Source organism: Dermacentor variabilis, chromosome 2 (assembly GCF_050947875.1).
Source record: "Dermacentor variabilis isolate Ectoservices chromosome 2, ASM5094787v1, whole genome shotgun sequence".
Lineage (NCBI taxonomy): Eukaryota > Metazoa > Arthropoda > Arachnida > Ixodida > Ixodidae > Dermacentor > Dermacentor variabilis.
In genome coordinates, this window is record NC_134569.1 from 52,986,502 (window position 1) to 53,009,878 (window position 23,377).

The 23,377-nt window shown below is 42.8% G+C and overlaps 3 protein-coding genes across 7 annotated transcripts; 2 read left to right on the forward strand and 1 right to left on the reverse strand.

Moving 5' to 3' along the window:
- Nucleotides 1-164: 164 nt before the first annotated feature.
- LOC142571843 (RAB6A-GEF complex partner protein 2) lies at nt 165-12,062 on the forward strand. Of its 4 annotated transcripts, none has more exons than XM_075680496.1 (8): nt 165-221; nt 2,092-2,216; nt 3,585-3,742; nt 3,857-3,940; nt 5,097-5,246; nt 5,697-5,831; nt 6,495-6,800; nt 10,120-12,062. In XM_075680496.1, exons 2-8 carry the CDS (start codon nt 2,092-2,094, stop codon nt 10,338-10,340), a joined length of 1,179 nt encoding a protein of 392 aa, XP_075536611.1. In that variant the 5' UTR covers nt 165-221; the 3' UTR covers nt 10,341-12,062. The 4 variants fall into 4 exon arrangements, 3 of the variants coding, with proteins under 3 accessions (XP_075536611.1, XP_075536610.1, XP_075536612.1); XR_012825962.1 differs by lacking the exon at nt 165-221 and adding an exon at nt 1,109-1,352 and having other exon boundaries at nt 6,495-6,991; nt 10,120-10,257; XM_075680495.1 differs by lacking the exon at nt 165-221 and adding an exon at nt 1,109-1,352.
- A 3,961-nt stretch (nt 12,063-16,023) lies between these two features.
- LOC142571845 (alpha-ketoglutarate dehydrogenase component 4) lies at nt 16,024-17,758 on the reverse strand. 2 transcript variants are annotated; one of them, XM_075680500.1, is made up of 4 exons: nt 17,610-17,758; nt 17,207-17,267; nt 16,946-17,118; nt 16,024-16,330 (listed from the first exon to the last, which is right to left on the reverse strand). In XM_075680500.1, the coding sequence occupies exons 1-4, from the start codon at nt 17,637-17,639 to the stop codon at nt 16,313-16,315; spliced, it is 282 nt and encodes a 93-aa protein (XP_075536615.1). In that variant the 5' UTR covers nt 17,640-17,758; the 3' UTR covers nt 16,024-16,312. The 2 variants fall into 2 exon arrangements, with proteins under 2 accessions (XP_075536615.1, XP_075536614.1); XM_075680499.1 differs by having other exon boundaries at nt 16,946-17,127.
- Nucleotides 17,759-17,874: 116 nt separating this feature from the next.
- Nucleotides 17,875-21,972, forward strand: LOC142571844 (uncharacterized protein C9orf85 homolog). Its single transcript, XM_075680498.1, has 3 exons — nt 17,875-18,203; nt 18,466-18,579; nt 19,616-21,972. Exons 1-3 carry the CDS (start codon nt 17,995-17,997, stop codon nt 19,647-19,649), a joined length of 357 nt encoding a protein of 118 aa, XP_075536613.1. The 5' UTR covers nt 17,875-17,994; the 3' UTR covers nt 19,650-21,972.
- Nucleotides 21,973-23,377: the final 1,405 nt, after the last annotated feature.

The following is a 23,377-nucleotide window of genomic DNA, read 5'->3' on the forward strand; positions in this document are numbered from 1 at the left end:
AGAAAGATGAGAGGGTAGAGGGGGAGAGGGAGAGTAGGCTCAAACTGCTGTTGACGGTGCGTGCGTTGCGCTCCGGAGCTTGGGGTGCGGCTTTGGGAGCGCTGGGAAGGGGAAAGCGGTCGCGTGGAAAGAGAGGTCACGTGGCTCGCACACGTGGGCGGATGCCTGAAGGACGTCGTCTGTTCTCCGGAGGAAGATGACTCCTCCGCACAGTGCGAGAGGTTTGTTTCTGTTCCAGTTTCTGAACTCTGGTTTTATTTTTTTTCTCTCTCTCGCTCACTTAGCCCGCCCTCCGTTTTCCGCCTTACTTCCGCCACTTTCTTCTCGCGCCGTTTTCCTCGCTGATTTTCTTGGTTTTTGAGGTTTCTAGACGACGGCCCCCACGTTTTGTTCGTGCTTTTAAGTGCGTTGTTGTTGTTGCTCGGAGGAGTCGTGTTCGCCGGCGGCGCATTCCTGGAAGCAGTTCGCGGTGCGTCATGACCGTCTCAATCGACTGCGGACAACGGATTCATTCGGTTCAAAGAACGTGACGATAACACATCGTTTTGAAGCTTCATGTCCTCAAGCTACAACACTCTTTTTGACCTCTTGCAAATCTCTCTGTGGCGATTTCACATTTGTACGTCTCCTTTACGAATAGCACACAGCAGTCCGCAAATAGCACCTCATAATGTGACGTACTAACGAACGAAAGAAAGAACATCTGTATTCGTCTTTCATGTCTAGTTTATTGCGCTGTTTTTGCTCTTAACATAATATACGAAGGAGCCCAACAGCAAACTATTCTGAAGTTTCAACACGATGTTTGTTGACTATGGTTGAGTAACTCCACTTGTGGTTCTTACCCTCACAGTTTCCTACATTGCATGCATTTCTTTATATTCTTAACTGCTTCTATTACCAATAAAAGTTCATGCTAACTTCTAAGTACCACAAGTACACCGTGAGGTAAACAAATGTTTTGCGTTCTCCGCAGCGTTCGCAGACGCAGACCACAATTTTTACACCGTGACGCACAATAATATAGTGCTATGGTAGCGCCAAAAAGCACATAGCGGATTTCAAGTGCAACAACTTGTGGCCACTGGTTTGAGTTGATGCACCATGTGTTTTCTCGCCCGTAGCAGTTGGTTGGTCGTGTGCTTGCTTTGCCAGTATCAGCGTATGACGTGGGTGGTTTAGAGACGATTGGCACCAACATGAAAGTAGTTAGCGGTTTAAATTCACGTCCGTGGTGCATCGCAACGTGTCGGCTGCCTTCAACATCAACGAGTATCTTGTAATGACTGATATATGGAAATATTTGTGTGCATCGCAAGGCAACAGCAGACCCGGTCTCCCAGTGGCATAAGGTAAAAAAAAATCTCACCTCACCCGGTCTGACCGCCTTCCTTGATAGGTTTCTTGTCATTACACTTTGTCTATAACGGAGCAACCGCTTTCACATGCGCGTCGTCTCTACCGCATCTCTACGTATTCCTCGCAAGCGCGACAGTGTTGATGGTACGAACGAACAAGTTATGCGAGCTTACTACGGGTCACGATCGTGGGAAAACTTTCAATGCATGACGTCCCACACCTGAGCCACTTATGTCAAACGACACTGGCGATGGCAACTCCCCGTTTTGTGATCTCATTTGTGTATTTCATATCGTCAGAAATTAAGCTATCGGAGCTCTCCTTTGCCTGCATCATCTTTCGTCGCGACTTCCGCACACATCTCGCATAACCTGTAGCGTAAGCTCGAAGAAGCGCATGTGTGGACTTTTATGCGATCGCCGCATGACCTTGATGCGCCTTCGGCTGTTCTCCGTTTGCAATCGTCGTGACTGGACAAATGAATTTTGCTGAAGTTGAATGCGACGCGCATGTAATCGTGTTCTTACGGTGCTCGTGGTGTCAAAGTGACTTGTCCTCAGCGCTTGCGTCGGTGATATTTCACGCTTGCCGCTGACGGATGTGCCCGGTTAGCGTGGCGCTATGATTTCATACCACCGCGCCTGATTAATACATTTATTTGCTTATTTTTACACCAACTAGTGCAGAAATGTACGACAAAGAGCTAACTGCCACGCCTTTTCTCGTTGCTAGATGATTGAAGTGCAAGCAAAGCTGCTGCGAGATGTCGTCTATGTCGCTGGAGACAGTGTTGAATGCTTGGTCACTTTCACCAACAAACAGCCCGATGAAAACTGCAACGAGCCGAATGACAACAGGTAATATTGCACAACTCTGTATGCCGTGCAAACAATCTGAGGGAATAACGGGGACCGAATACAATTTCCGATACACACCTGTGGCCCATTTCTGCTAACTTCCCAAAGCAAACACATTTACAGCGAAGTTTGACGCTTTCATTGGAAACTGTAGATAACACATGAGCGCAGTCGTTATACCTTTCACCTATTTTGCTTTAGTGTGAAGGTGTGCAGGTGTCTCTCAAAGCTTTCAATTGAGGGAAGTACAAGTTGTGCAAGAAGTTGTGAACCAGAACTTTTGCGGAAAGCATTAGTGTATGTTTTTATAAAGTTTGTTTCATTTGAACATGCATACTCCTTCGTAAAGCTGCTTCTCATTGTTTTGGATGCCAGCCTTTAAGCGAATAAGCTATGTGCTGCCTCAGTGTATAATCGCGAATGGTGCAAGAAACACAGGACAGCAAAAAGGATTGGACACACACCTGCACTCTCCCAGTTGATGATTTAGTGCAAGTAACACACCCTCTATTATACAAGCAATGGTCACATCATATCCCTGCATGCAAATCTTGCAATATAACCACCAAACAAAAGAGCAAGTGAGACATGTTTACTGGAAGGTTGAAATTTAAAGTGATCACCAGTAGCCGAACAAGGAATGTCGAACAACTTTCCTTGTTCAATTACTGTTAATCTCATGAACAAACAAGGCTAGATATCAAAAAAGAAAGATCATAGATCACCGTAGTCTCCATGCACCAAGATTTTCAAAGAAAATAAAATTCACTCTTGCAGAGTGATATGGATGGAGGACTGATACACATATCTGACATGCATGCACTCTATGTGTAATGCTTCAGCAACTTCTCACATTCTTTTATCTTTGCGCTTCATTAACACCTTGTTATCTTCAAATCTTGGTATACATTTTATTGCCTGTGTTTTTCATGCCATTTATAATTGTGCGTCAAAACCAACTCACCCAGTTCTTGCATCTTATTTTTCAATGTCATGATAAGACCAGAGCATGTATTTTGAACATCCTTAGCTGAAACAACCACTGTGATTGCTCAGTAGCTATGGTCTCATACTGCTGAGCTCGAGGTCATGGGATCAATCCTGGCCATGGCGGCCGCATTTTGATGGGGATGAAATGGAAGAACGTTCATGTACTTATATTTAGGCACGTATTAAAGAAACCTAGATGGTCAGAATTAGTCTGGTGTCCTCCACTATGGTGTGCCTCATAATCAGAGCGTGGTTATAGCATGTAAAACCCCAGAATTTAACTCAAGTTGATTCTTACCTTGAACAATGAAGCCTATACTGTACAGTTTTTGCATGCATACCCACATTGAGAGACCAATGTAGCCTACTTGCTTGCAGCATCAAGAGAATGCCTGAGAACATTGCCTGGGCCAGCGCTCAAATACATTGCCACTGCTCGGTGGATGAGTCCAAAGTCCGGTTTCCTAAGTCTCCATCTCAAGAGCAGATGGCCACTGGCTCCAAGGACACCTCATTCATTCCGTGCCGAGGTGAAGGTTGATATCTGTCTTTCTGTTTGTGTTGGAAGTTATACAAAATGTAGATACTCATTTAGTTTTACGTTAAGCTCATGTTAAGCTTTGAATACTGTGCCTTGTACGGCTATACAGGTGAAAAAGGCTACGTGGTATTCTCCTCCAAGCCCAAGATCTTGTTCTGTGACCTCCGGCTGCTACCTGGGGAAAGCAAATCATGTGAGCATTCTTCATAGTCTTCTGTAGCAACACAATGGTTGTTCACTGCTTACAAATAAATGCAAGATTTCTTAGAAAATAGCTTGGTATGCTGTCATTGATGACACTTCTCAAGTAGTTGCAGATGGTGTCTCATTGCACTACAATGCAGTTGTGATCATGGACTCGTGACAACTAGTCTCCTATATTAAGGTGAAAGCCTTTCCAGGCTCATGTTGAAGTTTGTGTCAGCAGACCTGACCGCCGGAGTGTCCGCCGAAGCATCATCACGCCATATGAAGACAGATTAAAGTATGAAAAATGATTGATAGTGACAGTTAGTGAATGATAACATTATAATAGAGATTGGTAGAGGTTAATAATGAATACTAATGACTTCTAATGACTCCAAAATGACCAATATGTCTAACGATGGCTTGTAATGGCCTCAATTGATTAGAAATGTCTAGTAATGAGTAGTAATGACTAAAATGACTTGTAATGACTACTAGTGACTACGAAATGACCAGTATCTCCAACGACGGCTTGTAATGACCATAATTGATTACAAATGACTCAAAATGCTTAGCAGTGAGCAGTAATGACTAATAATGACTGAAATGACTTGTAATGACTTACAAGATGACCACTATGTCTAACAACAACTTGTAATGTCTATAATTTATTAGAAATGACAAAAAATGCTTAGTAATGAGCAGTAATTACTAATAATGACTTGTAATGACTATGATATGACCAACATGTCGAACGATATACAAACTGGGATACATAGCGCAAGAATGGCACAAGGACGAAGCAGGAACACGGGACGAGCGCTTGTCTAACAACGGCTTGTAGTGACCACAATTGATTACAAATGACTAAAAATGCTTAGTAGTGAGCAGTAATGACTAAAAAAAAGAAGAGAAAGAGAAAGAGGCACACGATAAGAGGAGGAAGAGTATGCTTTCGCCATTCACCTCTTAAGAGAGATCTTAAGAGACCCTGTAATTTTTGTAGCATTGATCTGTGCCCGAACTTGACCTTTATTATCCTTTTTAGAGGAATCGTACTGTCACTTGTAAGCTGCTACTTCTGGATTTGCTTCTAGTTGGCAATCTTGTAAGTGCTATATCTCATTCATTCTTTCTTCATGCTTTCCTTCCTTCTTTCGCAGTCATGTATAAGGAAGTCATTCCTTCCTCTGTGCCGCCATCGTACAAGGGCCAAGCAGTACGGTACGCTTACAAGGTCACTATCGGTGCGCAGAGGGTCAATGCACTGACGAGGTTGCTCCGAATACCTATCAAAGTGTTCGTGGTTGAAGGTGTGTGCTTTTCTGACATACTGCTTTGATGCTACAAAGCATGTTCGTGCAGTGGGTGCTGATTGCAATAATCAACAGGGTTTAGCAAAATCATCAGTTATATAAAAAAATAAAACTCATGTTTGATGCCAAGTGTGATTGCAGCAGAAACAAAATGGCATTCTCAAGAATACAGGTTCATAATGTAAACAGCGCGAACAAAATGATGACAAAGTGAAAGGACACAGGACAAGCGCTGATCGGTGTGTCCTTTCACTTTGTCCTTTCAATGTCCTTTCACTCCGTCGTCGTCTTGCTCGCACTGTTCCCATTATGAATGAATACCAACTCGCCCAACTTTCCACTTTAATGAGTTATTTAGGGTATCAACACCAATACAAGCTTTTTTTAATGCTACAGCAAAGGCTTTCTGTTAGCAAAGCCCTTGAGTGTTATGACTTTCTGTCCCAGGTCTGATGGAAGCACTAAAGGAGCGTCTGGCGAAAGCAGCTCCAAGCAACCCATTCCTTCCAACAGCAAGCCGCCAGTCAGTGCTCGAAGTAGCTGTAGATTTCCTGGAGGACTTGACATCTCGAAGAAGGCCTAGTATGTTTTGTTTTGCACAGATGTTATGGAACTGCAACTGCACTGCTACCTATTTGCACCTTGCTGCAGCTGCTATGTAAACGTTTCTGTAGCTCTATGTTATATGATTTGACCTCTGGATTGCTTTTTCAAACATCTAGTGTTGCAGCTTACATATAAGTTACCTTAAAACTTCTTTAAATCCTAGGTGGCCTGAAGTGCTTTATACCTTTGCATGCATTGTGTTTCTCATCAGGAGATTTCCCCTCCTGCATTTCTCTGAATGAATCGCCCAAAAGGCCACATGCTATGCACATTTCTCTGGCACAGTTGTAAGATATTGTGCAACTTTTCTCATTGCATTGACATCCTGTCATGCTGTCTCATCATAGGAGCTGAATATTTCAACTGTATCATTTCCATGGAGTTTATGAAATGACAAATGTTGCTGCTTTGACTAACTTATAATGGTGTTTTGCTTTGACATTAAAGTCAGTGCTGTGGCACATGTGATAAACTGCTTCCTTCTTTTTTTTTTCTTCAATAATGTGACTAGGTCAGCTATTCTGTGCACATTTAAAACTGAAAAGCGCTGAACATATATTTTTTTTTTTGCACACTGAGTGTTTTAAGGCCACTCGCTGCATGCACAACCTTGAGTGGATGCTGCCTTGTACCTTGCAGGCTACTACAATGTGACGCACCAGAATGGACGAGTTGTGCGTTTCTGCCTGCTCAAGTCGTGCTTCCGCCTGGGTGAAGATATTGTTGGCATGTTTGACTTCTCTGAGGCAACAGTCCCCTGTGTGCAGTACTCGGTGACACTGCAGAGTGAGGAGCACATTTCTGCTGCTGCGTCGGTCACAGGCGAGGCTGTGCACTCCACGCTCGGACATTGCCGACAGCATGCCTTCTGCCTGCACCTGCGCACGACCCACCTGCATCTACCTGTGCCACTACATGTCACGCCAACCTTTGGCTCTGATATTGGTGATTGGCGAACCCTGTTTTTATGGGAGGCTTCATTGGGCTGGTATAAGTGCGCCGTCGTGAAATGCCGATGCTACACAATTGCAGGATTGTGAAAACAAGCAAAATTTCGGTGCAGCAGTGCTGCTTCCCAGCACATGTACATGCACACACATAGCATTGTAAATGAACCAAGTGACTTTGCCTCTACGGTAAGCCGAGTAACATGTTTTTTGTTTTTTTGCATCTGCTCATGTCTTCTATTGTTGAGTGCAGTAATGTAGCTATGAAGTGCCCTTGCAGAACAGAGAAGCCACTGCTGAAATGCAGCCAATGAGCATTGGTGCTGACGGCATTGTTAATCTACCATTCAGCATTGACGGTTTGCTAGCTACTGCTCATTAAACCACCTTTTAAAAAGTGTGCAGTGGCAGTAACGTACTGGTTATTTGACTGCTTTCACAGGAAGTCATACCAGTGCATGCGTTGCACATTCATTTTGATAATTAGTACAGCATTGAAACACCAGGACGAAAGAAAAGGAGCGGACCAATTTATTTCCTTTATCCTGCTAGTTTAGCATATTGATGATCAAAATGAACAAATTAGTTTGCCATACTTTCCACCTTTGGCTACCATTTAGTGGATTGCGCCTTTTGGGGTCAAGCTATGTTTCAGCTTATGTAGAGGCATATGTTTGTTTGTGTGAGACAAAAGTCTGCAAAAAAGCATCACCAAAAAGTATTTTGTATTTAACGAAACAGTGTGATTGTTAAAAGCTAAGCAGGTTAAGCAAGGCTCCACAGTTTCTGTTGCACCAAGCATGGTTCCTCTTAAAAAGAACTACATGGTACCTTGGAAAACACGGGGAAGGCAGGAGATGGAAATTCAAGACGATGAACAAAATGAGAACAAGGGGAAAGCAGGAGCCAACATTTCGACAAGTGGACTTTTCTTCAAGGCCTTGAAGAAGACAAGTCCACTTGTCGAAATGTTGGCTCCTGCTTTCACATTGTTCTCGTTTTGCTCATCACATGGTACCTTGCTACGAAAGAAGTAGTAATTGATAGTTACCAGTTGGTTCTTTTTGCAGCCATGATTTGGCACATCTGTACATTTCTGTTGTTGCAGTTCTTGGCATTGCAAGGCAAGATAGGAGGAATTGAAATTCCCAAGGACACAAAGAAGTTTCGAAGCATAGCCTACCATCACTGCATTGTTGTCCTTTTAACATAACATACAGTTAACTGCAATCTTTGATAATTTGCAAAAGCTACAAAAATAGGGGGGGGGGGGGGAACGCTGCCAAGGTTTGTGAAAAACAAGCTGCTTTTATGCAGGCCTTGTGCCTGTGCACATACGCAGACATGCACTGCTGTGACGGATTGTGTGGTGATGGAATTTCTTTTTGAAGCATTCCAGGGGAACTGTTTACTTTATTTTTCTTTTTAAACTGCCACAGCGTGTTTTTAATTTGTGGGACACCTGTGGTGTGGTCATGCTGTGTTGGTAGCATGACAGGCAGACTTCACTGACAACATGCAGCTGTTGAGCAACACAGGTATGTTCTAGGTGGAATTAATGACCCTGGACTGACATTCTTCTCTTCAAATACTTACATCAGGCGACATTGCACATTTCTGCAAAATGGATTCCTCGCTGATTTTCTGTGCAGTTGTAAACTCAACTTTAAACAAAAATAGTATTGCATAAATTTATGTCAATAATGTGTAAACTTTCAGTATGACGATAGTTGTAATGTCTGCAGCCTTGTTTGAATAAGGAAGTGATCAAGAAAATTTGACTGTGTGAACTTCAGAGGCGATCTTAAAGTGGATGCTCTTCATTAAAATCTTTACATACCGTATTTGCACAACTCTGACACTCCTCCGAATCTAGCACGCATACAATTTTCGCACGCTTAAAGAAAATAAAAGTGAATGTGAATGTAATATGTGCCTGATCTATAAAATTAAACTGTAGTATGTTTCCATGTTTGCAATCGCAAAGAAGGCAGCATTCTTGAGTGATCACTTTCATAATATCTTATGTGGCTCGGCAGCGGACTTGCCTAAATGTGCGGGTGATAGCGTTCCTGGCACTCAGCACAAGATAGTGTTGGCTGTACACACCAACACATCCAGTGCTAAGTCGCACAAAATCTCGAAAAAGTAATAGTACATCTGAAAGTGATCATAGTCGAGCACAAAGTGAACCCGTAGTACAGGGACGTGCATATTTTGCTTAAAATTTTCGAAAAAAGGATTTGCACTTCTAAGCTGCCTTGTTCTTGCTCAACTTTCACACGGAGATTGAATTTTGAAGTCTGCGTTGTTAAGTGTAACACTTGGCAAAGTTAATTGCCTGGTTTTTAAGAAAAACATGCAAGGTTGCCTTCGTGTTTGAACATGCAAGCCGATGCAGCAACGGCTACTTTCTGCAGCTGCCAGCATGTGGCAACACAAGTTTGTGCTAGCGACGTCTGTTAATGACAGACTCCAAATTGCTATCTTTGAGCATGAACAGTGCAGGGGTAGGCACAAAATCATTTTCTCAACATTTTAAGCAAAATGTGCGCGTTCCTGTATACCCACAGCCATAGAGTTTCATGCATTTACTTGAGGGAACTGTGGCATTAGTGTCGACGGGAGATGCAAGCAGGGCAGCTCAGCCAGCATGGGAATGGTATTTAGTGCATGGATTTTCCTAAGATTTGACCTTCTGGCTTTTTAACGGCCTCGTGGCTTTGCAAACTGATCATTTTCAAGAAATTACTCCATTATAAATAATTAAATAAACATTATTAAAATTGTCCAATGGCAGCATTTGAACACAGGACCTCTAGCACAGAAACCCAATATTGAAATACCACAGATGCCACAGCGGTGCCACTGCAGTTAGCAGCGATTATGGATGTTCGTTGAGTCTCGCTACGTTCTGAATAAAAAAAAAAGTTTAGACTGCTTTGAGATTAAGGCCAATTAAAACAGTTAAAGCGTAATAAATGAAGCCACAAGAATGTCTGAAGCAACAAGCACGAAGATCAAACAAATTCATGTACTAACCATCATTCCCATGGTGGCTGAACGATCACAGCGCCAGAGTTCTCTTTAGTAATTATTGTAGGAAACAGCAACCTTCAAGAAAATGTGATCTGCCACCATGTCTTGATTATGCTGCATTTGATGGTAGGCTGTTGCCAACGACGCAAGCACTGTTCTTGTTTCGTGTCCGATTGTAATGCGAGGCAAGGAAAAAAAAAAAGGTGTGCATTAGATCTGTGTAACAATGGTAGCCACAGTATCCATGTGGTCATTGTTGTTCTTGTATTCACTTGCAGCTGAACTGCGTTGGAAGCTCCACTTCGAGTTTGTGATGACTACGTCCCCGGTGATGCAGCCAGGGCAGCAAGTGCCGAGCTCTGGTGACTGGCAACCTCCAGCAGTACTGGACGTGCAGACTATGGTGTGGGACTTGCCCATATGCCTGTACCCTACACACCCTGGCCACGTCAGCAGTGCTCTCAAAGCGCCGTCCCAAATGGCTCTGCAAATCTGCTGACCATTGGCCAGCAACAGTGCTGTGCTCATGCCTGGAAACTGTTCTGCCCACAGCTGACAAAGCGAGAAGCAGGTTGCAGTTTGTGTTTTGTACGATGGAACCTCTAGAGCTGCAGCCACGTGCACCCATCTAACGCTTGGGCTTACATGCAGCTGCAAATTTTTCATCCTTCACTTACCTTGAGGTTGGCTGTTGTTTACAGTCCTCCCTGAATACTCCCGAGCCTGCGAGTGCGCTAGAAGAGCCAACTTCATGGCCAGCTCTTAACTTCAGTAGAGGTTGAGTAGTGCTGCCAACACTCCAGTGCACTTTTGTTGCAGGGAGTTAGGAAGGCATTCATCTCAACACTCTGCATCTTTGGAGGTGTGCCACAAGAATCCCACCAAGTGGCCCAGAAGTGATGGTGGTTGTTTTCAAAGTGGCTCGAGAACTTTTTGTAATAGGCTGTGCACTTCTGGGAGCTATTTCTTGTCTGCGAGGGCCAGCTAGCTTTGGAATTGCTAAGTTGCTTACGGTTGACATTTAATTATGTGCAAGTTGGAGGAACCTGCTTTTTCTGCTGTTTGTAGTATGGTATTAGGCTTCAGTAATTTCTTCTGACCATGCTGGGCCTTTTTATTCTGTTGAATGCCATTATTGGTATGCACTTCGTGTTGGAAAACTTTTGTTTTATTGCTTAAGGGGACTTTACAAACCTCCTTGGCAAGTTTGGGTCAAGCTATTCATTTCTGCATTTTGTGCGAGGTGTCATTGTGCAGTTATAGAGAGTAAGCATGACCATTTTGATACTTCCTCTATGATGCTTACGGGATAGAAGTTTTGCAGCTGCCCCCATATATGTTGCTTGAATTGACGATTGTGTTGTTGATATCCTATGTTTAAAGGTCCTGCCAATTTTCTTCTTTAGAAGCTCAAAGTACAAACAAATGTGCAGAAGGTGTTGTGGACTAGAAATGATGATGGCACGTAGTTTCGTGCATAATTGCTCATGAATGCCTGTGTGGCGCATTTGTATAGTGCCGACGTCGCGCCAAGTTTGGATGACTGGGGAATCCTTTTTTTATGTGTATGCTTGTGTGTGCGATTGTTTTACCACATGTACATTGGCCAGAGTTACGAATGCAGCATACATTAATGTAACTCTCCAGTGCCTCTCACACTGGGCGACGTTTGAGTACAGGTGCCTGCCAGTGGCAGTCTTTTAATTAAATACTTTTGGTTATCCAGCTGTGCTGAATGATATTGACATGCTATTGATTGTGCCTGGTATATCTGTAAAATATGTGAGGTATCTTTACCATTAAGGGGTCAGATCGCTGTAAATAGACCATTTCTGGCAGCTCCACTGTTATGCCAAGCATTCGACACATATGTTGGTCTTGTACTTTGTAACGCATATAGTGTTGTTACCGTACTATGTTGCAAGTTTTTTTTTACTTGTGCTGTATATGCTGCGAGGGACTTGTGCAAGGTGTAGGTGATCTGAATGCAGAATTGCTGTTAGCTTGTATTGCGGTTTGATATATATGTGGAAGGCTTTTTTTTTTCTATTCACTATAGCATAATTTTTATGTGCAGTACTTGCACGCCAACACAAAGCAAGTATAATCACCTTGAGATCTTTCTTGCTCTTGAGAAGATAATGTTTTTGACTCACTTATTGTTACTACACAGTTCCAATACTGAAGTTGAGAAAAATAAAAATGTTGCCATTAAAATTTATACTGCCTACAATGTTTGAGGACAAGGTAAATACTTCATTACAGCCAGCAAGAGAATGCCTAACTACTTTTAGCTGGACTTAACACCTTCTCCAGTAATCACATGAAAACTAACTCTGAAAAGACCAATTTTGATATGCTGACATTCCACTCATTGCACTGAGTGTTAAAAAAGTGGTAGCAAATCAGCAAAACCTGTGTGTCACATTTAGGCACCAATTATATTTCTCTTCCAGCAAATTGCCCAAGCAAATTAGCTTGGGCAATTCTGTTTGGCTGGACTGTTTGGCTGTTTGACTGGAAGCTTACCATTACCATTGAAAAGGAAGGTATACAATCAGTGCATTTTACCGGTGATGACATATGGGGCAGACAGAGATTTGGAGACTGACAAAGAAGCTTGAGAACAAGTTAAGGACTGCACAAAGAGCAACGGAACGAAGAATGCTAGGCATAACTTTAAGAGACAGAAAGAGAGCGGTTTGGATCAGAGAGGGTATAGAAGACATTCTAATTGACATAAAGAGAAAATAATGGCACTGGGCAGGTCATGTAATGCGTAGAGTAGGTAACCATTGGACCATTAGGGCGACAGAATCGGTACCAAGAGAAGGTAAGCATAGTAGAGGACGACAGAAGACTAGGTGGTGTGATGAAATGAGGAAATTTGCGGGTGCTGGTTTGAATCAGCTGGCACAGGACAGGGGTAATTGGAGATCGTGGGGAGAGGCCTTCATCCTGTAGTGGACATAAAATAGGCTGATGATGATATTTCTCTTATGCCTGCTTATGCTCCTGTTTGAAAGATGCAATAATCTGCATCTAGGAATAAATATTTATGTCCATCCAATTAGCTGAATGTAGCACGTGCATAAATCATCATCATTCATTTGCACCTATTGTATGAAATCTAGCACTTTCTCTTTTTTTTTACAATGGAAGGTTTGTATATGTTCATATGCAGCTGCACATTTCAATGCTTGAAAGGTGGTACTGCCAAAGCTATTTGACAAATTTTTGTCTAGGATTCCCAGCTACAAGCTTTTGTTAGCATCTTTTAAGTACATCTGTGCTTTGGTTACAAAGTCGCATTTATATCCTGCTAATACAAAAGCCAAAGGCAACACACATTTTGACTGGTGCAATTGGAGTGTGCAGCATGGCAACAGGTGTGCCAAGTATAGCACACAGAGTGTTAATACTAGGAGTCGTAGCTCCTTACCGGTAACCTTTGGTGTGACAAGTCCTGTGGGTCAAGGCCCCTTTTCTCTTGCATAATTTTTTTAATGCAGCAAGGATGTCTAACAAGGTAGGAGAAAATGCTGGTAAATTTTTTTTTCACATAAAGCAAATGAGACACATGAAGAGAAACGGTGACAACTTATCACCTTTCAATGAACAGCAGGCGGGTGGTTTTCACCGAGGAAAATTGATGGCAAGTAAGCAGAACCTATATGTCAGAACTTTAGTTCCGAAACATGTCTTGCATTTCAGCATTGTTAGGAGGATACGAAAAACAAATGTCTGGCTGAAGTGATGCATTGCGCCAACAGAATGCCAAGAGCACTGCATTTTCTGAAAACGAATCTTTCATAAGTGAGCAAGCACAAGTTGTAGGAAAAAGTTGGCATTGCTGTTGTAAATGTACAGAACCAGCTTTTGATAACTGCACTATGACATCCTACCTGCAGTTGGTTTAGCACTAGTCATTCATAATAAGAGTATCTACATTGCGCCTAAACATCACACAAAAAGGAAATTAGCTTGGGCAATTCTGTTTGGCTGCAGTATAACAGTATCAGCTGATGTTACCTAGTCAAACCACTCGTTTGGTACTGTTTTGTGGAACTTCTGTGAGCCACATTTGAACACGATGGTGCATTCTACTAATTTCAGCTCTTCCACCCACGGTTGCATTTGCAGCAAATGCATGGCACGGTCCTAAACATGAATCACTTGTTTGCCCAAACTACCCTGCAATTTCTTTAATGAACTAGTGTCTTAGTTGGGTCAGTTGTGCTATTTAAAGCACATGCTCTAAGCTGCTTTATGAATATAGATAATGGCTTCCAATTAATGTTTTAAGTCGACATGCACCAAGTCCACAAGCCTAGTTGTGGTGCTGAATCTTTGTCGATCAACCACTTATATGTTGATATAGGTGCACATTAACTACCGGTGGTCAAAATTGATCCAGAGTTCTCCATTATATACCCCACTGTGCATTTTCCAGATGTTTCACCCATAATTTAGCTTTTTAGTGAATACATTTATCAGCATAACACTGAACTGAATCAAGAAGTGAAAAATCCTATGTTCCCTGAAAAATTAATTTTCATCATAGCATGTCCCAACCCCAATACATTGCACTTTCCTCAGTGACCCAATTCCAGCAGCATAAATTTTCATTGGTTTCTTTCCATCTCGGCCATGCATGTTTGCTGGGTATTGTCAGTTCCAAAAATATGGACACTTCAGGTTAAATATTTGTGCATATGAACAATAATCGAGAGCTGCAGTAATAGAGTGTTATGCTACAATTTCTAGTTAAGCATTGTGCTTCAGTTTGAAGGACATCTGAGCCTGCTTAATGGAAAATGGTTATTTATGTCCAACCTTGAACATTCAGAGTATAAATGAATTTTGGTTGCGTCTTCGAATATCTTAACTGATCTAGTTTGGTCACGTGTCCTCATCATTTACTTCACTAAATAAGCCTTTCACGGTGAAGCTGAAACAACACAGCAATTACATTAATGAGCTGGAGCAGAAGGTATGCTATTAATATCGGGGAGTACGTATTGTGCTGGTAAGATAGTTCAGACTCAAATTGGCATGGTGTTACACTTTGGCGTCAGTTTGAAATTTGTTTACGGACCTGTCACATGATGGCGTCATCCACAGGCAGTTTAATATTTCGCACTGAATAGCACGCACAACATTGTGGCAGGAAAGCCATCTTCCACATGGCGTGAATGCAATTCAGTGCCTAGCATTAAGCTTTTCAACTTGCAGTTTTGCTCTGAAACTTCCATTACGATAATGTACACGGTTCTGCATCCTAAAGCGATGTTTTGGGCTATGAGACATGCAATAACGGAGATCTCTGGATTAGTTTCGACAGCTCGAGTTTCTTTCATGTGGAACTAAATTGAACAACAGACACTTTTTGTAACCCCCCCCCCCCCCATATCAGAATGTGGCTGAAGAGGCAGGGACTGGTATCCACGACCTACTGCTCTGCAGCAGCCTATTGAAGTCCACTGCAGCTTGATGGCCTCCACAAGCAATAACCCTCTACTCTCATACTGAATCCTATGCCTACAAATAGCCTCATTGCTCCGTCTAATCCTTGCTTGCCTTTCATTGCATTTCCATCTCTTGGCACTCATTGTTACTGAACTAGATCACTACACATTTATGAGATGTGTGATAGCACTTTCCTGTTTACTGTTTACATCTTGACTGTCAGCTGCCGGGTTTTGCTCGGTAAACTACATACTGGCGTCTTCCTGTCTCTTATGGTACATGCAACTGGTTCCTACCGCACTCCAACTCTGTTTGCAGAAAGGCGCTGCATGAGATTGTAGCCAGAGAGAGCCTACTCGAGGTGAACGTTCACCTGCTCCCAGAGGTATCGGAGAAGTCACATGGCAGGAATTATCAGATCACGGTCACACTCCCAGCTCAAAGGCGAGAGTGCCTCCAAGAACTCCTGAGATAGAGTACGGCATTCTGAACGAACAACGCGAATGTGTTCCAAGTACTCAATTTCAACCGGTCAGAGCACTTGAAGGTGACCAGTCAAATGTACCATTAAGATTGCACCTGTAATTTAATGACGTCTCACTTGCTTCACAGTCCTCGGCTTCCTTCTGTATTTCTTTGCTTTCCTTTAAGTACGAAGCATTGCATCAATTAAGATGAAATGCTGGATACTACAGCTGCTTTTCATACCGAAATTAACCACAACAAGAACAAACATATTTAATTGCATGGGAATGCACTGGGCACTTGCAGAGTGTAGCGGCCACCTTCATCGTTGTCTTCACGGTGCATCCTACACAAGGCCTTCAGCTCTGCCTGCATTATCAAATAAATAATTGCGTTGGTGCATTCTTCCCATGGTTGTCATGGTCCCCCCCCCCCCTCCATCCGCTATTGCTGCTATAAAGCAGGGCTCTTCAGTATGGGCTTCAAGGAATTCTTTTTGAGCGTTTCTTATTTACAGCAGCTATGCAGGGACCTTTGTTACTCGGGGCCTCCTCTCTGAAATGGAAGAAAAGAAAAACGTGACTTTCAGTTGCAATTTGGTGGCAATCATACTAACAATTTAATCTGTCGCCAATACAGACAGACAAAGAACTTTAATGTGGTTCTGAGAAGCGCCGCACTTAGAGCCAGAATTCAAACAAATTACGTAATTTTTATTCGCCTGTTATTTTTTTCAGTTCAAGTTGCTTCGACAAAGTGGGGATTCCAGTTAAGCAAAATGTGCCTTCTGTGAAGCATCAAACGTGTCCTGTCAAAGCCAGAATCGGCTCGGGGTGCAACGCTATTTAGACACGCTTTTTCCTTTAGGAAAAAACGTCAGTTGCACCATATTTAATCGCATGAGCACGTAATCGAATAGCCTTAATGCTACTCGGTGTCAAATATTTTTGCTGTAATTAACAGAAAGCGAATATAATACGACACAATGCAAGACTAATCAAGAGTCACACGGGGCACTTTCGATCGGGATCGAATTTTTCGATTGCGATTGGCTCCCTTCTGCAACTTGAACATAGGAGCCATTCGCGATAGAGAAATTCGATCGCGATCAAAAGTGCCCCATGTGACTGGGGCACAAACGTTCAGTGTCCTCGATCCATGGCTGCTTACCTGTATGTAGTCGCCTTCGTATTGAGACAGCGGTTTCCTGGCGTACCGGGCTGGTAGTTGAGATTCGTCGATACCGGATCCGCGTGGCGCAGAGCCCACCGGTTTAGATTCTGCGGGAGTAGCGCTACTCGTTGCCTTCATCGCTGTGGATGAAGCAGTGGTCTGTGTCGGCCCTGTGAGAACTTTGCGACGTTGAGAACCCGCGTCACAACATTCGTCCTACCAAAGACAGTGTCACAAACGCTCCGAACTCAACCTTACCTCTATCGGCCCTCGCGCTGCCCGCGCGAAATTTTATCAGCGGGTTGTGGGGCTTGACGGCCTGCGAAAACCAGACGAATCCAATGAATGGGTAGTGCAATGTATGTGACGCAACACGTTTACAATCAGCCACACGTGGAAATAGTGTTCCCTGTCATCACTGTTAAGCAATCGGGAGCGGTCGAGCTGGTTGTCAGCAGGTATTCCGTCTGTTAAAGACGTTTTACCGTGGCGCCTGCTCTCAAGGGCGTCCTTCAGCGCGAGTTCCGTTTCTCGGACATGAAAGCACGCCGCTGCATCTGGCCCGTACGAACAAGGACCAGCGCATCATGAGCGGCAATAGTCTGCGCTTCGGCCGTTCATAGGTCTCTAACAAAACAAAACAAGAAATAGTGCAAGTGACCTGAATAACTCTTGCAGAAGATGATGCCATCTGCGCCGCCGTCGTCGCCACCAACAAGCGCACCGCACAAACTCAATTTTTCGACTGCTGCCGCTAACGCTGCCAAGGTGCGGTGATTTAGGGAAGCTTCGCAATATTTACTTCGCTCTGTAGTTTTCTGTAACGAGGTTCAAATTCACGCATATCAGTTTTTTTTAATTTATGCATAACTGCATAATCTCTTATGTCTCCCGCATTGTTAGCTACGTTAGCGAAGTTAGCGCGCACGTGTTGTTACGTAATCGTTATGGCGACTCCCGTGCCTCTGCGGTGCGGTTAGTTCTTGTTTACTGCTGTCGCGGGCAGTTTAGTTTATTGCGGAAATCCTTCTGTTCGTGCTTGAAATATGAGCACACAGTCAGGAAATGTGAGCAGGTCACGGGCTCAGAAGCACCAAAATGCCACTGCATTTAAGAACACGCTTCACGACACGAGTGTGCAGACGAAGAAAATACTCAACATGAAAATCGAAAATGTGTGTGCAAGGTGTAAAGGCATAATCGAGTGGAAAATTAAGTACAAGAAGTACAAGCCGCTTACGGTGCCCAAGAAATGGTGAGAGGTTTTTTTTTTTTTTTTGCTTCCTAGCCTCTATAGTTGTGTTGTAGTGTTCTGCACGTTAGTGAACATTTGCTACTTTATTGAAATTTAGCACAGCAATAAGGTTGCGCTTGAAAGATGAAAACAGTTATGTCTGTAGAGAGGAGGAAATGTAAGTATTTGTGCAACAATGTCGGCTCTTTAGTATTTGAAACTTTGGTGGAGTGTATGCTACTCCATCATACAGGTTTTCTTCATACGTACCTTCTCCTTCCAGTGTCAAGTGTGAAGCTAAAACAGTCAAGTCAGCCTATCATATAGCGTGCAGTGCCTGTGCGGAAAGGCTGAAAATCTGTGCAAAATGTGGTGCCCCCGAAGGCTCTGAATCCAGGTCAGTCACTGTGCATTTTTCTTCATTCGTGGGAACGACTGTCGTTTTGTTTAGCAAGTGCATGCCACGCACGTTTCATCTTTTGTCATTTATGTGCCATCCCATACGGGATCGCCTTTTTTTAATCGCTCTTCAGTTACGCTTATGTCCTAATCTAAATCAAGGTGCTATGTGGAGGCATAGGTTAATCACATATGTCTCACATGACAGTTAATTCTCCATATGTACAGATCTCGAAAAAAAAAATACATGTTTTGTACATGATTATGTGTGTTTTCTTACTGCACGATATTGCAACAACTTAGAGTTGTGCTCACGAGCATTTTGTCACATAAAGTGATAATGGCAACAGTGTTCTGATTTGCACACTTTATTTTTTAGAATAGCTGACTATTCTACATTCTGATTTGTTACTGTAAAAATTAGGATCGGTAATGTTTGCTTGTAATCGGTCATTTCAGCAGACTGCATGATCAATGAGTAGAAGCAAATTTACATAATAAAGTTACAATTACGTCAAGCTACAGTTACTGGAACTATGCCATGATGTAGAGGAGAACAGGCCTGTTGATGGTGTTTCTGTGGAAATGACTTGTATTCTTCAGGTTAACAGCAGTTGCTGTTTGCAGTGGTTGTGTGGTTTTCACACCTCGAGATGAGAAAGTCTAAGGATTTTCATTTGTACCTACCTCTCTCAGTGTAGGGTAGCATACCAGACCCTCTTCTAGTCAGTACCTTTTCTATTCTATTCTCCATCTCTTTAGTGAGAAGTAGGAACGAATCATGATGGTGAGATATGCCTTGGAAAACATGTAAAAATCTTGCAATCTTTTGATCTTTCACCCTCAAGAGATGGCACTTATGCAGACTCTATCAATCATAACGATTTTCTCCTTGAAAACTGCAGGTCTTCCATTTGAAGCATTGCATTGCATCAAACTAAGGCTTCTCGTTTGCCCTGATTTAGACCTTGCAAGTGCCCATCTCTTCAGTTTTCTTTAGTTTAAAGTCTTATGTGGGGTTTCTGTATGTGCAGCTCTCAAGTGACAGAAGACGACCAAGAGCTGTGACACCTTCTGAAGAGACAAGTGGCATTGTGATCTAGTGTGTGAGCACAACACTTATTATGCATTATGTATGTATTGTTGAGGGAAGATGCTGTGAACTGAGAACACCTTTGCCTCATCGGTGCATCATTCTCTATAAGATACTGACAGAAGCGTCAACAAACCAGTGCTCAACCTGTATGATGCATTCTCATTGTACATTCTTATATCTAAACCTCTGTCAGCTATTGCCGTCAAGCAAATAAATAAGTTTAAAGCATGCATTGTACAGATCCCATTATCTGCATATAGCACATTCCAAGCTGGTAGGGCTTTATTTTGAATTTGCTGGGCAGTGAATGGGACAAGCTGTAAAGGTGTGTTATGGTTTATGGTCTTTTTTGTAGCTATAGGACTGTCATTTCTTTTTCTTTTTTTAACTCTGTACAGCTTGTGACTTCAGTTTCTTCAAATTTCAGTTTGAACAGTGCTTAAGGTATTCACATGTATAGTGTAGGGTCTTTCCAAGTTCAGAACTCAATGTGCAGGCTTAGCACTCTCAAATACAGCCAAACAGTAGCCAACCTAGGGCACCAATAAAGTAATTGTGGGGGCATTTATCATGCACTTCTTTGTCATCTGTATATTATCATCATCATATGTGTGCCCTTCTTCATTGCCTGTGTGGCACAGTACATGCCGATGATGCATATCATCAGCGTGTACTGTCTGGGGCCTTTTGCTGTGTCCCTTGTGCTCAATAAAGGGTTGTCCTCAATTGCTGCATCACATAACTTAGGAAATAGCAAAACTGTGACTAAATGGTCACAATAGGTGCTCCTGCTTCAGGTCAGTCAAATTTCATATGAGAGGGGACTCTGAATGTTGATTCAGAATCAGAAGGACTGCATTTTGCAGCAGCACCAGACAAGGTAATATGGAGATAGCTGAGAGCATGACATTGCCAAATTGCAAAATGTGTCTGCTTACGCAATATTTTATATTAACTAGCAATTTATCACACTACTGCAATTTTTATGAACTTGGTTTCATGGGCTATGGTAAAGAAGCCAATCAGTGGAAGTGCCAAAAATTTTGTAGCTAAGAATGCCCAGATGTAGCCAGTCCTCAATTGCTGCATCACATAACTTAGGAAATAGCAAAGCTGTGACTAAATGGTCACAATAGGTGCTCCTGCTTCCGGTCAGTCAAATTTCATATGAGAGGGGACTTTGAATGTTGATTCAGAATCAGAAGGACTGCATTTTGCAGCAGCACCAGACAAGGTAATATGGAGATAGCTGAGAGCATGACATTGCCAAATTGCAAAATGTGTCTGCTTACGCAATATTTTATATTAACTAGCAATTTATCACACTACTGCAATAGCATTATGAACTTGGTTTCATGGGCTATGGTAAAGAAGCCAATCAGTGGAAGTGCCAAAAATTTTGTAGCTAAGAATGCCCACATGTAGCCAGTCTGGAGCATGGCAACTGTACTTCGCAACCCTCGTGGTTACTGCAGCTGCAGCCTGGGACCGTAGACAAAACAGAAAAGAAGCAGGGCCACAGCTCAAGGCAGTATGCTGCAATATTTGTGCACTAACTAGCTCTAAAGGAACACTTGTTGACATCCATCGTGGCGCTTGGGATTTGTGGCAGTGCATAGGGATCTTGTTAATGGGGACTTATTAATGGGGCAATATATATGGCTGGCATATAGCATCTACAATTGCTGGAGCATTATGCTGTTCACTTATATTTGCACTTTGTGCATAGGTTAGCTATTCTGCTTTCCCCTCGATATAATGCATTGTTAGTAGCATCAGTTACTGTTCCTGTAAAACTTTGTGCATTTTATTTGCCTATTCTTTGTTTTTTGGCTGATTTCACAAGTTTAATATGAATGTTTTTTTTTTTCACTGGTCATCTGAAATGCTGAACTCTGTATATTATGCTTAGCACAACCCAAAATTTGTGCTGCTATTAAACTGAGGCTCCGGCTGACTCAGCTGAGGCGTAAAGTAGTTCGAGGTGCCTTTATTTTCCACGGAGAAACCAAATATATATATATCCTTCAGAGGAACAAGGCTAAGCTCATCAGAACCTGGTCGCATATACTTCTACTACACCCATATATCATGCTGTTGATAGAAGCTGTAATTTGCTTACCTGTAAATGTTATTTCTTTTACACAAGCTATATGCGGTGAGAGGGTGTGTCCTTGCTTTGTTTGCTTGGCGCTCACATGTCTGCACTGTATTCATAATTTTGCCATGATTTTTATCCCGGTATAGGAGCTCTGTACTTGTCAAGTAAATTGACGTTTGGTGGTTTTTGGAGTACACTGGCAGAGTATGTTTCGTAGTATCGCCTCAAAAACAGCAATTGGCACCGATACCGCCTTGTATGCCTGTGTTTGGTTCCAGGCCTTTGAAAATTCACCAATAACTGAGAGCTTGGACATGGTTTCATGTAACTTTGCCTATTTGGCTAAAGCATACTTGTTTACAATTCCTCTGGCGTCTTTTTAGGGACCTTGAAAACATTTAAAAAAGTGAGCATACGGTATGCAGAAAAACAGGAAAGTTGTTTTCCCTCCAGCACGTAAACATTGCACTCCTTCAGGACGCCTTAAAGGCACCAATGAGTGCGCTTTTACATTTCCAAAATGCAAGACAAACCGTCATCTTATAAGTGTCCCTCTTGCTTGCTCACTTAAGCTTCCTCCTCTGAACAAAACGGAACAAACCTTTGCATTTTTTTATGGTATACCTCCTGTTTTGAGCCCCTGCTACAAGTTCATTGGCATGAAAACGTAAAGCTGCATATTTTATGGGTCGAAAAACCTGTATGTTTGGGATGATGCCCACTCATTTCTTTCATTTACTAATGATTTCTACAGTTATACAATTTAGTTACCAAAATGACTTGTGTGTGTGCAAATATTACATCTATCAAGATGTAATATTTACAGGATTGGACTTTTGTGATCAGGTGTAATGTGTTCGTGTGGACTGTGCAACAAGACGGTGCACAAGAAAGAGCAAACGGGCATAGGTTTGCACACGAGTCACAAGTGCAAATAAGCAATACACACCAGCAACAAAAGTGCCAGTTACAGTCGCCGCGCTTAGATTAAACCTCTGAGTGATACAAGTTATCAACTGTACACTTTTTGAAATGTTATCGCAACATAGTACTTCGACTGCTTCCTCTCTTTCTTTTTCTTTCATGGCTTGTGCAGTTCGTACCAAATCGTGTAGCTGTCAGTCTTATTCGAAAGCAGCGACCCTATGCGTGGAGCCAGCACATTGGCGTGGAAAGGCGCGCCCATGTTCTTTCCGGCGGTGACTCGGACCCATGACCTCCTCTCTAAACTTTTTATAGTTTATAGAGGAGGTCGTGTTCTGACTCCGCTTGCGCTCGGCGGCGTCATCGTCGAAGCGGTGACGTCACGTTAGCGGGAGTGCTCGCGGAAGAGCGCGAGGTATCGCTGCAACCGAGACGTTGCGACAGAAAAAAAAAAAAAAAAAGAGCAGTCAACCGAGAGCAAACTATCGCCACTATGACGAAGGCTGTGACGCGCACACTCATTTCCGCGAAGCGCTGTTGCGGTTAGGCAAGAGCCAGGGTAAGGAGGATAAGCGCGGAGTATGGAACACACTGACTAGGTTTCGTTGACTCAGATGTCAGTATGGCTGAGCGACCAGTGCAGCAGTTTAGAATATGTTGCTGGAACACGCTCGT